Raw genomic sequence first — 15,825 nt, 5'->3', positions numbered from 1 at the left:
ACTCAGTTTACTGGAGAGCAAGATTTATCTACTAACCAAGTGTAATCTGGTAAACTGCAGTGTAGGAACCAAGTGTAATGGATTGTAAACCAGTTTAACCTCCTGTTTTAATTAAATATAATGCTGTCATCTTATGCTACCAGTGCAATTTTTATTTTGATATATATGTATAAGCAGGTGGTTTCTTTATCATATTTAAAACTGCCCCCATAAGGGTTTTTTGTGGGATCAGAATGTATCTGCTTCCTGGTTAATTTATCGTCTCTTGTATTTTAAACAAAAGGAATGAAAAACGTTGCATATATTCTGAGAATAAACAGGACATAAATCTAAGTATTCAGTTACAATTAGGGGGAGGGAAGGTTTAGGAAAATTGAATCATAATCCTTGGCTGTATATTTATGAAAATTATATGTTTGAGAGTTAAAGGTTACTTAGTTTCCTAGCACAGTGTGAATTTATTCCATCCCACCAGGTGAGATGAGGGATGAGTTAACTCTGAATACTATGCGCAGTAACAGAAAGTGACGACAATCACCTGAGAGGTTCAATTAAATCACGAATCTACTAAAAACACTCAGTGGAATTACAGTGAATAGTGACTTGGCAAAAGTTTGTAACTATATCATAAAACTTATCAAGACTTTGATAGCAGAACTTGCAACGATATTACTCTTATGTGCCCAGAATAAAGTTAGAAAGAGAGAGAGAGGAAAAGAAAAGAGGTAGATTAAGATATCAGAAGATAATCACCGTGCCACAGGTCGGTCGGTCCAGCGACGCCCTCTGGAGGGGGGTGGATGCGTTGAAAACTTTGTTAATGCTGTGCAGCACACACGCACACAAGTGTCCCAAGTAAGAAAGTTTTATAACCCAGTCCATTTGCATGCGAGATAGGAGAGGGGCGGCTCATCTCCTCTCTCTGCTCGTTCTTCATGCTAATTAAGAAGATTGTTCCAGAAATGAGTCGGTGGTCAAAAAATTAGAGGAATGGTAGCAGTGCTGACCAGAATTGAGTTGTTTTGTCCATTAGGGGTAGCTGGTGGTTCGTGATTTCTCCTAGAGGTTGCCTGTCCACTAGATGACCAATCTTGGTCATCCCAATTAACCAGGAATGAGGACCGAGACCTTGATAGGCCTCAGGAAGGAACACTGTTAATTGTCTTACTCTCAAAAAATTATGCCTTCGTTTCACAGAGACCTTGAAAGAGAAAAGATAGAGTATCTGCCTTCACAGCCACCTATCTTTTCCTGTCTAAAGTTGCAAAAAACAGCTGTTTAAGGCATAACATATACTGTTAATGAGTCTTTTGTTTTGCAAAGGATGGGGGGTTGCTTCAAGGCTGTCACAGAAGTGACTTTTTTTTTTTTTACTCTTCTTTTTGAGATTCCATAAGTAGAAAGATAATGTATATTTAAAAGGTAGGAGTATATTTGTTATTGAAAGCATGCATTTTGTAGTCAGTTTGTGTTTACCAGTGATGGGCAATGTTGCAAAAAAAACCCCAAGCTATTTAATTTTAAAATTCTGATTGCTTTCCTTTTAATGGTGGTTGTAGCATCCTTTAATTTGGGAAGGAGGGGGGAAAAGCTCTGTATTTCACATTTCTGAGTACAACAGGGTGTAGCTCTACTGATGGGACAAGGAGTTTAGTTTGTCATGTTTATTTAATTTTATTTTAAACACTTAAGAAACCTGGTTTATTTTACTTTTCAGATCTCTTTTTCAGATATGGATTCAAAATCATGCTCTAACCATAAGGAGATGAGAGGCTGACATTTAGTTTGGTTAACCCGAATTTGTCAAATCAGACATATTCCTTTTGATTTTGCAATTTGCCAATTACAGGAGGATCTCTTCAGTTTCAGATGTCTTAATTACTAGCTTGACTGAAATTACTTAGATGAGTAAAATAGGATTTGGTCTTAAATCAGCATCCCTTGGTGTATTGGATGTAAGTGGCAAGGGGGGCAGACTGCAGGGGTGTGGCCTTTGTGGGAAGAGGTCCAGGACTGCCCTTTGCTGGACATAGCTGGTGTTGTGGTTTCACCCAAGATAGCAATCACATCCACAATAGCCATCACAACCATAATAGCCACCTGCTCACTCTCCTCCCCGCCCCCCCTCCCCCAAACAGGGGAGAGAATCGAAAGGGTAAGAAGAAACTTATGGATTGAGATAAACACAGTTTAATAAAATAAGAAAATAATACTAATATAACACTACTACTACTACTAATATATATTAAATGGAAAATTGAATGGAAAATAAAGGGGCTCAATGCAATTCCTCATGAACTCTGTCCATACCAAGCAGCCAGTCCCAGGAAGAGAGCACCCTGGTCCTGGGGGAAGAGGGAAAAAGGCAGAAAGGCCCAGAGGCTCACTGTAAAATGGCAGAATGGCAAAAGGCCAAACTAAGGAACTCAGAACTCAACCGAAGTGGAGCAGAACCAGAACAGGTCTCTGTCTCCCTAGCCAGAAAATCCGATTCTCCCTAAATATGAAGCATGATGCTAATGGCATGGAGCTTTAAACTAGGCTAGAAGGGGGATGGGGTTGTAGCTGGGCTTGTCCCACTGGGGCAGCATTCTAAAACGGATGAGGACCCGGTGGCCTCCTATGCCCCTAGGGAGAAATTGGTGTGCTCTGCTCGCTCCCTGAAATGCCTGTACACCAATGCGCGCAGCATGGGGAATAAGCAGGAGGAGTTAGAATCCTATGTTCGGTCGGGAGATTATGATCTGGTGGCAATTACAGAAACGTGGTGGGACAGTTCACATGACTGGAATGTGGTCATGGATGGCTACGCCCTTTTCAGGAAAGACAGGCCAGCCAGGCGTGGTGGTGGAGTTGCTCTCTATGTGAGAGAGCAACTGCAATGTACTAAATTCTGCCCAGGAGCGGATGAGGAACGAGTCGAGCGTGTATGCGTCAGGATCAAGGGACAGGCTGGCAGGGGTGATACGGTTGTAGGTGTCTATTACAGGCCACCAGATCAGGCTGAGGAAGTTGATGAGGCCTTCTATGGGCAGCTGAGAGTGGCCTCACAGTCACAGGCCCTGGTTGTGGTGGGGGATTTTAACTTCCCTGATGTTTGCTGGAAGGACCATTGAGCCAGCCACAGTCCAGGAGGTTCCTCCAGCGCATTGATGATAACTTCCTCATGCAGATGGTGGAGGAGCCGACTAGGAGAGGTACACTGCTGGATCTCATCCTCACTAACAAGGAGGGTCTGGTCAAAGCAGTAAAGGTTGAGGGCTGCCTGGGTTGCAGTGACCACGAGATGGTGGAGTTCAGCATCTCATGTGGCAGGAACAGAATAGCAAGTAGAATTGCAACCCTGGACTTTAGCAGGGCCAACTTTGGCCTTTCCAAGCAATTGCTGGGGGAAATCCCATGGGCAAGACTGCTTGAAGGAAAAGGGGCCCAAGAGAGCTGGATTGCATTCAGAGATTGCTTCTTCCATGCTCAGGATCAGAGCATCCCCACGCGTAGGAAGTCAAGGAAGGGAGCCAGGAGGCCTGCGTGGCTGAATAGGGATCTGTTGGGTATGCTCAAGCAGAAGAGGAGAGTTTACAGGTCATGGAAGCAGGGGCTGGCCACTTCGGAGGAATATAAGGCTGCTATTAGAGGATGTAGGAAGGCAGCTAGGATCGCCAAGGCCTCCTTAGAATTACAGCTGGCGAGAGGGGTCAAGGACAGCAAAAAGAACTTTTTCAAATACATAGCAGATAAAACTAATACCAGAGGCAATGTAGGCCCACTGATGAATGGGGTGGGTGCTCTGGTGGCAGAAGATACAGAGAAGGCAGAATTACTGAATGCCTTCTTTGTCTCTGTCTACTCCGCTGGAGGCTGTCCTGGGGAACCCTGTACCCCTGAGACCCCGGATGAAGCCAGGTCAATGGAGGAGTTTGCTTTAGTCGATGAGGACTGGGTTAGGGAGCAATTAAATAGTCTGGACATCCATAAATCCATGGGTCCAGATGGGATGCATCTGCGGGTGCTGAGGGAGCTGGCTGAAGTCATTGCTGGACCGCTATCCATCATTTTTGCCAAGTCTTGGGAAACGGGAGAGGTGCCCGAGGATTGGAGGAAAGCAAATGTCACTCCGGTCTTCAAAAAGGGCAAGAAGGAGGACCCGGGTAATTATAGACTGGTCAGCCTCACCTCTGTCCCTGGGAAAGTAATGGAACAGCTTATCCTTGGTGCCATCTCAAGGCATATCAAGGATAAGAGGGTTATTAGGGGCAGTCAGCATGGCTTTACCAAGGGTAAGTCATGCTTGACCCACCTCATAGCCTTTTATGAGAATGTAACAAGGTGGATGGATGATGGCAGAGTGGTGGATGTGGTCTACCTTGACTTCAGCAAAGCCTTTGACACAGTCTCCCATAGCATCCTAGTTGCTAAGTTGAGGAGGTGTGGTCTAGACAATATAGTAGTGAGGTGGGTTGCAAAGTGGCTTAAGGAGAGAAGCCAAAGAGTGGTAGTCAATGGTGCGGAGTCTAGTTGGAGGCCAGTATCTAGTGGAGTGCCTCAGGGGTCAGTACTGGGGCCAATATTATTCAATATATTCATTAACGATTTGGACGAGGGAATTGAGTGTACTATCAACAAGTGGTCAGTAGATCGAGAGAGGTCCTTCTTCCCCTCTACTCTGCCCTGGTGAGACCCCATCTAGAATATTGTGTCCAGTTCTGGGCCCCTCAGTTCTAGAAGGACAGGGAACTGCTGGAGAGGGTCCAGCGTAGGGCAACAAAGATGATTAAGGGAGTGGAGCACCTCCCTTATGAAGAAAGACTGAGGGAGCTGGGTCTCTTTAGTTTGGAGAAGAGGAGACTGAGGGGTGACCTTATTAATGTTTATAAATATATAAAGGGTGAGTGCAATGAGAATGGAACCAGGCTCTTCTCAGTGGCAAACAATGATAGGACAAGGGGTAATGGGATCAAGCTGGAACACAAGAGGTTCCACTTAAATATGAGAAAAAACTTCTTCTCAGTGAGGGTGACGGAGCACTGGAACAGGCTACCCAGGCAGGTTGTGGAGTCTCCTTCCCTGGAGACATTCAAAACCCGCCTGGACACATTCCTGTGTGACCTCACCTAGGCGTTCCTGCTCCAGCAGGGGGATTGGACTAGATGATCTTTTGAGGTCCCTTCCAATCCCAAACATACTGTGATACTGTGATATTCTAATTGATCAGTCTGGATGTCAGTCAAGGTCTGTCCCATCTATGCCCCCCTTCCTAGCTGCCTCTCACCTGCAGGCAGAGAGCTCAGGAAGACCTTGGCTCCCAGACAACAACAAAGGTAACAGTAAGCTCTTACATTCTCTTTGTTCCAACAAAAACACTGGAAAGTTAATTGAAGAAAAACATAACTGTCCTGGGGTGTTATCTTCTTGTTCTCAAACTAAATCCAAATGACAACCGTGCTAGCTATGAAAAATACAAATTTCTAATTTCATAAAGAAAATTACCTTTCTTTCAGTCAAAACAGCAAAGCTGGCTTGGCAGTGGACCTAGCACAGGCCAAAGCTCAGCCCATCAGGAAAGTTTGTGGCACCTCTGTGAAAGGGCAGAAAGCACCGGACAGAGAGAGGAGGAGGAAACAGAGTGAGAAACATCAAAGTCAACACCAAGGTCAGAAAAAGGAGGAGGAGGTGCTCCATGGTGCTGGAGCAGATATTCTCTACAGCCTGTCGAGGATCCATGACAGAGTAGATAGATATTCCTAAAGAAACTGCTGCTTGTGGAGAACCCACAACAGAACAGAAGTGTGAGAAGGACAAAGCAGCAGAGAGAAACCATTATGTACTGACTGTAACCCCCCACCCTTATCCCCACTGTGCAGCTCCAGGGCGGGTGGGGTGGAAGAGTCTGGAGTGAAGGAGTGAAGTTGAGCATGGGAAAGTAGGGGAGGAAAGGTGTTGGTTTAATGTTTGTGTTTTTGTTTCCCACTACCCACCTTAGTAATTACATTTTTATTTTAGTTGGCAATAAATTAATATTCCCTAAGCCAAGTTTGTTTTGCCTGTGACCATAATTGGTAAGCAATCTCCCTGTTTTTATTTCGAACCATGAGCTTTCTCATTCCTGTTCTTTCTACTTTCTCTCTCTATTCTGCTGAGGAGGGGGAGTGACTAAACAGCTGGGTGGGATTTTGGCAGTTAGTCAAGGCTAACTCACCACACTTGGTCAGTGTTAATAATGTACTAGGACTTATCCACTCTGAAAACCTGACATATAAAATAGTGTAGATTTCAATTATTTCACCGTTCATTTTTATAATATTTTAAAAGTTTAGTACTCAAAATATATATGTAAGTATAAAAGAGCCTGAAGCTATCTACATAAGCATATCTTTAAGGTGAATTATAGTTACTCATTTATTTTGAAACTACTTTTACCTCATCAGTACATCTGAGTTCCTATGTAATGTATGGGTGATTTTTTTTTTTTTTTATAGATACCAAAGATGATGACTAGAAAGATTAAGCTTTGGGACATTAATGTCCATATAACCTGTCATTTATGCAACGGATACCTGATTGATGCCACCACTGTAACAGAATGCTTACATACTTGTAAGTAGGAATATAATGCTGTAAGCTAAAATTGTTTTTGTTACTCGATGTTCTAGATGTTTCAACAGTTTTAGTTGAAGTTTAAAGTTTTACTGTGTATCAGCCAGAATAATGCAAGCTTTGCTATGCACTTATAATTTTTCAACAAAAATATAGTTTTGTGAGAAAAATAAGGAAAACAAACTTGAAACCATGTATAGTAAATAGTAATGTATATGTTTATGAATGTAGTTTTTCTGCTGAATATTAGAAGAAATGTGCCATGTTTTACAGAGATAATATGATGTTTCAGATGTGCCAGAGCTAATTTTTTCCACTGCATTTGATTCCTAGATGCTGTTCATTAGGTTTAATGTATTTGCTTTTCTTGGTTTTCTTCTCATTCCTTTTTTAGCTCATTCTTGAATCCCTTTTCCATGTGTTCCAAATCTCTCAAGTTTCTTGATGTTCTGTTTGGAGTAAAGCATTTAGAACCCTAAGCTTTTGCTTTATTTTGTCCCAAATTATGTAATGCTGCCATTAACAATAAAAAAAAATCTTGCTAGAGGGTCACTTTTACATTGTTCTAAAATTAATTTATTTGTTTATTTGTGACCCTGAAACATGCACTGCAAGTATGTGTGTTCATATAGGTTGTGTCATTTCTCAGAAATGCATTTTTAGAGTAAACCTACAGTGTGTCTTGTGGAACTTCCCTTATAAATGTATGTTTTCAGAAAGTTTTGTTGCTTTTGGTTTCATCCTTATGGTATTAATTCTGAGGGGAGACATAGCCTCATATTATGGGTGGAAGGGTGGGGAGAAGCATTTTAAAGAAGAGCTGTAGGAAAAGTGAGTTTTCCCACTTCGTTTCTTCATTTGTACCTTTTAGTTTGTCTGTGACAAACTGAGCTGACCTTGTGCTGAGTTTAGTTTAGGAGGGCTTGGTATCTCTTTATTCAAAACTGGAGGATCTACTGATAGCAAGTGAGAAGTTATTGGTTTTAGAAAATGGGTTTGATTCTTTTGTTTACTTGTTTTAAACAGGTTAGTGCCCCACCTTTGCAACTGGATCTGCTAGTATATTCCACTGGAGCAGACTGTAATGCAAGATCTGGGTTTAGTGGGCAAAATTACTAGGATTGGTCCAATAATAACCTGTACCAGCAACAGTAATTTCATCTTAAATATGTAAATACAATATATAAGCAAAGCAAATGTAATGGGTTTTTTTGCTTTAACTGCTGTTTATTCAAACATACCATCATGTCTGAGAGGTAGATGGCACTACCGCTACAGTTCTCTTGCCTTATACCATAAGGGCTGTTGTAAGGCTGCCTATAATTAAAGGAATCACTGTTTAAGGAAAATATGTTTAACCTTTTTTAATAATAAAAAAATATATAATCTAGATAACTTGAGCTTTTTTAATTTCTGAAATTTGAGCTGGAATTTGTTTAGAACTTCAAGTCAGGAAAACACTTAATACTGTAATGTATTATTATTAGTGAAAAAACAGTAGTACTGGTTAAAATGAGGGAATTGGTTGTGTATAGACTTAGAAACAGTTCCAAAAGCATACTGCTCTGTAGTATCCATTTTAACAGTTTTTATCTGTATACTGAAGACCTTTCCTCATTTAATTTCCTGATTGAAGTCTAATTGTAGTGTATTTTGTGAAAGTGAAAAGTTAAATTGCATTTGATTAAAATGATTCAAAGCATCTGACTTGAGGAAAAATAAATTACTCTTTTGCCAAAGGTTTATTATCATAACACATTTTTCTTCTACATGCATCCATGATAAACAGCAAATTGGCTAGGTATCTTAATGGCATGCAGTGTCCATGACATCCTTTATGAAACCTGAACAGTACAAGTAAATATGCTATAGACCTATTTGAAATGCTATTCTGGTAACTGGGAATGGCACTGTATTCCAAATTTAAGCAAGTTTTGTTGGGATGATACTGTAAATCAGCTAATTAAAAAAGACTTCTAAAACCAAATCAATTTACGATTTTAGAAGCAAGCATCCTTTATTGACACGTTGGCTCCCACAGGAATAGTTTTTGCCTAGTGGGGGCCCACCCCCACCTTTTTTGCCTAGTGGGCCCACCCCCCCCAACAATTCCCAGACACAGGCTATATCCACACAGATCATACATATTCATTACATTTCCAAGAAATCCTTTGCATATGCATTACATCCCTTTGTTATTCAGCTTGTAACCTGCTCCACTGGTGTCACCTTATCTTCCGAGAGCAAGGGCATTGTCTCCTAACCTCCTTCTGCTTATCTTAACAAATACCGTTCTTGTGACTTAACTCCTAACAAGTTGTTGTGGTTTTAACCGAAGTTAGCAATGCAACCATGATGGCTACTCACTCACCCTCCCCGCCAACCGCCCCCTCAAATAGGGGAGAGAATCGAAAGGGAAGGGAGAAACTTGGATTGAGATAAACACAGTTTAATAAAAAACCAAAATGCTAATACACTACTAGTAAATAAATATATTTAAATAGAAATAAAAGATACTTAAGGCAATTCCTCACGAACTCTGTCTACACTGAGCAGCAAGTCCCAGCAAGCAGCACCCTGGACCCAAAGAGAGAAAAGAGGAAAAAAAAGGCAGAAAGGCTCAGAGACCTCTGCAAAACAGCAAAAGGCTATACTAAATGTCCCAAACCAAACTCCCCCTGACTCTGACAAAAAGAGCAAAGAAGGAATGCGCAAGAGAGGGAGAGCGCGCCCGAGAGAGCAAGAGAGAGACCAGAAGATCCCAACTCTCCTGAAATATGAAGCATGACATTAATGGGATGGAATACTCTTATTGATCAGTCTGGATGTCAGTCAAGGTCTGCCCCATCTATGCCCCCCTTCCTCGATGCCTCACGCCTATGGGCAGAGCACTAAGAACATCCTTGGCTCTCAGACTAGAGCAATTAAAAACATTAGCTTTGTGCTAGGGTGTTATCTCTTATTATCAAACTAAGTCCAAATAATGACCGTGCTAGCTAAGAAACAGAAAAGTTTCTAACTGAATGAAGAAAATTAACTCATTTTCAGTCACACCAGCACACAAGTGCCTAACACCTAACAGCTGTGAACCTTGTTCTTATTAACTTAGTAAATGCCTAAAATGTATGACCCTTATTCATATAGACTTATTACTAATTGCTGATTTTAGGTATCAGGGAAACCTCCAACTAGATATAATTTTCTCACCATAGCTACAATGCATCACTTCTCTGAATTAAGAACAGTCATGAAAAATGTTCATTAAGAATGTTCTCTTCTCCAGAGTGAACAAGCCCAACTCTCTCAGCCTTTCTTCATAAGAAAAGTGTTCCAGCCTTATAATTATTTTTGTGGCCCTCCCCGGACCTGCTCTAACAAGTCCATGACTTTGTTGTACTGGGGACCCCAGAGCTGGATGCAGTACTCCAGGTGGGGTCTCACAAGAGTGGAGTAGAGGGGCAGAATTATAGAATCATAGAATGCCCTGAGTTGGAAGAGACCCACAAGGATCATCAATCAAGTCCAACTCCTGTCACAGAATCACAGAATGTTAGGGATTGGAAGGGACCTCAAAAGATCATCTAGTCCAATCCACCTGCCGGAGCAGGAACACCTAGATCAGGTTACACGGGAATGTGTCCAGGCAGGTTTTGAATGTCTCCAGAGTAAGAGACTCCACAACCCCCCTGGGCAGCCTGTTCCAGTGTTCTGTTAGCCTCACTGTGAAAAAGTTTCTTCTCAAATTTAAGTGGAGCCTCTTGTGTTCCAGCTTGATCCCATTACCCCTTGTCCTATCATTGGTCGTCACCGTGAAGAGCCTGGCTCCATCCTCGTGACACTCACCCTTTATATATTTGTAAACATTAATAAGGTCATCCCTCAGTCTTCTCTTCTCCAAGCTAAAGAGACCCAGCTCCCTCAGCCTTTCCTCATAAGGGAGATGCTCCACTCCCTTAATCATCTGTGTTGCCCTACGCTGGACCCTCTCCAGCAGTTCCCTGTACTTCTGGAACTGAGGGGCCCAGAACTGGACACAATATTCCAGGTGTGCTCTCACCAGGGCAGACTAGAGGGGAAGGAGAACCTCTCTTGACCTACTAACCACTGTTGCTTTTTCCATACGAGAGACGGAACCTAACACACCAATGTGATGTTCACAGAGTTCACTTTATTGTCGGACCGGGCTAGCTTTATAGCAAAGCTGCCCTGTCCATGCGCCTTGCAACAATCTGAGTGGTTGTAAGTCGTGCTATACAGTAACGTGATAGACTGCATGTACTGTCCACGCGCTCTGCACGTGTGTGTCCAGCGATTGCTCATTCATTGTTACCTTCTAATGGGGCTCCTTTAGTTTCTTTTGTCTCTGGCTTCACCTCTCAGCCAGGCTGGTGACAACCCCATCCCCCCCGGGGCGGGGGGGGGGGGGGCCCTGCCACTACATCTCCCCCTCTTATTTAATACAATATTAACAATACGCTGTATCATGCTTTAAAGACAGTGCAAAATACAGGGTAAGAACATTAAGGCTAATACAGTTACAGTTAACAAGAACAGACCTGTTTTCAGTATTCCTTTTAACCAAACAAGGCATCCAACCCAAAAAACCCAACATCTTCTGTTATTTTCTTGTTCTGCAAATCTTTTATCGTTTTATCTTTTAAGTTCAAACAACACATACAATCAGACTCTTCATAACTGTGACCATGGCCAATAACAAAAATTTAATCGCTGCTGTGTTTTACAAAGTGGTATGCTCAACATTGGCTACATCCGTTGCTAAAAGTGATAATACCTCTGAGGTTAAGGGTTGTCATCACTGCAATCGGTTTCTTCTTTGTTAGCTAGCCAAGGTCTCACCCACTTTGTCAGGATCCACAAATTATGGTTACCTGTAGAAACACAAGCATATCCCCTTCCCCAGGTTATTAATGACATAGGACCTTCCCATTGTTGTGTTGTCAGATTAAACACACTAACCTTAGGTACATTTTCGGAAAAATCTTTGACATTTTTGATATGGTGCATAACAACCGGTTCCATTTCAGTCTCACTTTTAGGATTAAGCCAGTTCAGCACATACAATGCCTCTTCTGGGCTCACGTCAATTCCCCCTTGTTTTTGCAAAACAGACAGAAGATTTTTCTATGTGTGGTGTGCACGCTCAATAATTGCCTGGCCAGTAGAATTATAAGGGACTCCGAACAGGTGTTGTACCTTCCACTGGACGAGGAAGGTTGCAAGTGTGTCAGAACGGTATGTGGGACCATTATCTGTTTTGATTTGTGTAGGAACACCCTTGACAGCAAAAGCTTGTAATAAATGACACTTTACCGCTTTTGCATTTGCTGAGGTCAAAGCTGTAGCCCACAACAGTCCTGAACAGGTATCTATGGACACATGAATGTACTTTTGTCGGTCAAACGGTGCAAATTCAGTAATATCAGTTTGCCATAACTGACCTGGCTTCAAGCCCCGAGGATTTACTCCCTTTTGTTGCAGAGGCACTATGCGAGCACAATCAGGACAAGCTGCGATAATGGATGGAGCTTGTTCCTTGGTAAGAGTAAACTGTTTTCGGAGTGATGCTGAGGACTGATGGAAGAACTCGTGAGCTTTTCTGGCTTGTTCAAAAGGAGATACATCTGTCACTGCCACGAGTTTGTCTATAATGTTGTTTCCCTCAACTAGCCCACCTGGTAGGTTAGAGTGGCTTTTTATATGCATTATAAATACTGGCGCTGTTCTATAATCTAACACGTTCCACAAATCTAATAATGCCTCAAACAACAAGAAGTTGGAAACACGCTGCAAAAGCGCTCCATGTATTCTTTGTACAGCTCCCACAACACAAAGAGAATCTGCTACCAGATTAATTGGGCAGTTATGCCATTTTTGTAACGCCGCTATCACCGCTTGTAATTCTAAAATTTGAACTGATCCTTCAGCTGCAACAATCTGTGAATGCCATTGACCGTTCTCAAACCATACAAAACCTCCTTTGTATAAGCAACTACTCGCATCTGTGAAAATAGTTATGGCATCTAATGGATGCTCACTAACAATTTACATAGGCTCCAAGGGGAGGTTAGTTTTAAATATGGGATACGGTGGATAATGATTGTCCACCTGCACTGGAATCCAGGCAAGAGCTAAGGCAAGATCATCATGTTTGAGAAGGATCTGTTCAAACAGATTGAGAGAAATGGGGATCACAATTTTAGCAACATACAATCCAGACAAGGTCAGATATCGGCTTAGTCCTTTCACTACCACTTGGGCAATGGCTTCCCACCTCGGAATGGTGTTTTTTTGTTTTTGTTTAGAAATATCCATTCTAATACTAACAACGGATCCTTTTCTTCCGTGCTCCACTGGGCCAAAAGTCCTGCCACCTCCTTATTGGTATTATAGACATAAAGAGTAACAGGCAATTCTGATCTTATCCGCTGAGCAGTATTCTGTGAAATTTTTCTTGAAATTTGCTCAAGCGCATTTTGTGCTTCTGGTGTAAGGCACCGTGGTTCTTGGGGGTCTCGTCCCCCACGAAGGAGACTAAACAACAGTTGCAAATCTGTATTTGTAATTCCCACAACATTTCTTATCCACTGCAACTCCCCTACCAACTTCATTGCATCGTGAAGGGTTGCTACCTTTGCTTTCATAGTAAGCTTCTGAGGTCTAATCATGGCCTGGGTTAGCTCATATCCTAAATATTTCCATGGTGCGGTTCGCTGTACTTTTTCTGGTGCCACAACCAGACCCCACTGACATAATTGCTTTGTCAACTGAATTGTTGTATCCTCACTAATTTCCTTTTTATTGCACAAAAGGATATCATCCATATAATAATAGATGATCATCTGAGGGTGTTGTTGCCTAAATGACTTTAAAGCCAAATCTACATACCATTGGCAAATAGTAGGAGAATTTTTCATTCCCTGAGGTAACACTACGCAATGATATATTTTCGTGGGAGCTTGATGATTAAGCACTGGAACAGTAAAGGCAAACTTTTCACAATTCTCTGGGTGTAATGGGATCGTGAAAAAACAATCCTTCAAATCAATGACAATTATATCCCAATCTTTTGGAAGCATGGTTGGGGTAGGAAGACCTGGTTGCAGTGCCCCCATATCTTTCATTACTGCATTAATTGCCCTGAGGTCCTGTAACAAACGCCACTTCCCTGATTTCTTCTAGATAGTAAAAACAGGTGTATTCCATGGGTTGGTGGAAGGGACCAAATGTCCGAGACGGAGTTGCTCTTCAACCAACTCCTCTAAATGCACGAGCTTTTCTTTTGGTAATGGCCATTGATCCACCCAGACAGGATCATTTGTTTCCCAACTCAGCTTCATACAAGGCTGGGTGTTGCTCGCTGCAATGGCCATTATCAAAAAGGCGACTGCATGACTATTCCCCACTGAGACATTGCATCCCTTCCTAATAATGCAATTGTCGTGTTCAGAACATAAGGTCGTACCCATGCCTCTAAGCCCTCGACCTCTTCTCTTATCTTAACCATATGTGTGCTGATGTGGGTAGGGGTGGCCCCCCCAATCCCCACTACCATGGTGTTTACTGCTTCTAAAGGCCAACACGGAGGCCAATCAGTGCAAGGGATAATTGTCACATCTGCACCTGAATCAAAAAGCATTCTTTTTCTCCTAATCTCACTTCCAGGCCCATATATGGAAACTAACCGAGATGGTTTGTCCAAAGTCAGTTTTTCTGTGAAAGCAACCACAGGGGCTCCGGTAGAGCCAAAACCTTTCTGACCTCTTTCTGCATATAAAGCCTTTGGGACACATGCTCTGAAGGGTATCAATTGCGCTATATGGGTCCCCTGTTTAATAGTCACAGGGGGTGTTAAGACTTGCAACATAATGCCTATGGGTCCAGCATAATCGGTGTCTATTAATCCAGGCAAAACAAACAATCCCTGTCTTGAAGCAGAAGAGCGGCCTATTAAAAGCGCACTCAGCCCATACCCTAGGGGCCCCGTTACTGTAGATGGAACAACATGTACAGACTGGTCTGTTATTGTGACATCTGTTTCCACGGCGATGTTGACACCTGCGCTTCCTGAGGTTGCTGCCCTGAGCAAAAACAACCATGGCTGTTCCCCCTCTTGGCTGGTATTGTGGTGTCATCACGCCCCAGCCCCTGGCTCTGGCCCTCCCGTTTCCCAGCAGCGGTGTCCCATCTTTTTTAAATTTTGATCGACACTCCACTGCTTGGTGTCCATACTCATCACACCGACTGCACGTGCCATCAAAGTGCAAATAATCGAGGGGAGCTGGTGACTGACTACTACCATTACTAGGTCCCCCTCTCCAAGCGTACTGAGGGCAATTTCTTTTAAGATGTCCTGTCTGTCCGCAAGTAAAACATGCTAGGCCATGAGAAGAAGGGCTTCGGCCTTTCATTGCAGGCTTAAGTGCTGAAGCCAAGGCTGCAGCATGAGCTAGAGCATGTATTTTTGCCTTTTCTGCTTCCTGTTGCAAAATCAGTACCCATGTACAAGCTTCCACCATCTCTGCCAGAGAAGCAGTTTTTCCCAAACCGGCTAATATCTGTTGGCATTGGGTGTTTGCATTCATCATGGCCAAATCTTTCCCCACAGCAGCTTTTGCCTCTGGAGTCAGGTTAGGAGAAGCATCTATAGCTTCTTTTAAACGGTCCACAAAATTCATATAGGGTTCCCCAGGATCCTGCTTTATTGTAGAATAGGGTGGCACAGGGGTACCTCTATTTGGCAATTCTTTCACTGCTGCCAGAGCAAGCCCTTGCGTTTGCTGCAAAATCCTTGGATGAAGCGCTGCCTGAGTGGCACCATCCGCATATTGTCCATGACCCGGTAATTGGTCCATGCTAGCTAACCGCAATGGATCATCAGCTGGTAAATGAACATTTTCTAATACTGCCAATTCCACCTTCCCCTGCCACTTGTCCAAGAACAGCAGATACCCCGTTGGGGGAATTAATAACTCCATTAATGCGCGAATATCTGTTGGAGTTAGTACTCGCCCCTTGAAAAATGAATCGATTAGCTGCATCACATGCTTATTATCCATACCATATTGCATAACTGCACTTTGCAACTGCTTAACCGTTTTCCAATCAAAGGGCGACCACTGCCTTTGCCCTCTGTTATCTACATATACTGGCATTGCTGTAATACTACCAGGTAACATAATCCCTTCAATGGTTGCATCCCTGATTACCCCT

At 42.7% G+C, this 15,825-nt stretch overlaps 1 protein-coding gene across 5 annotated transcripts in view; it reads left to right on the top strand.

Moving 5' to 3' along the window:
- Positions 1-15,825, top strand: part of LOC136114637 (polycomb group RING finger protein 3) — a 117,219-nt gene that overhangs the window by 34,872 nt on the left and 66,522 nt on the right. For 4 of the 5 annotated variants that reach the window (XM_065860055.2, XM_065860057.2, XM_065860056.2 and 1 more), the window contains one exon: positions 6,477-6,594. In XM_065860055.2, coding sequence (XP_065716127.1) covers positions 6,486-6,594 — 109 coding nt within the window. In that variant the 5' untranslated portion in view covers positions 6,477-6,485. Of the gene's footprint in view, positions 1-5,523; positions 5,651-6,476; positions 6,595-15,825 lie in introns of those variants that run through there. The other variant, XM_071801646.1, reaches the window with a different exon arrangement.

Source organism: Patagioenas fasciata, chromosome W (assembly GCF_037038585.1).
Source record: "Patagioenas fasciata isolate bPatFas1 chromosome W, bPatFas1.hap1, whole genome shotgun sequence".
NCBI classification, from domain to species: domain Eukaryota; kingdom Metazoa; phylum Chordata; class Aves; order Columbiformes; family Columbidae; genus Patagioenas; species Patagioenas fasciata.
The sequence above is the reverse complement of the archived record's forward strand: the minus strand, read 5'-3'. Positions and strand labels throughout refer to the sequence as shown.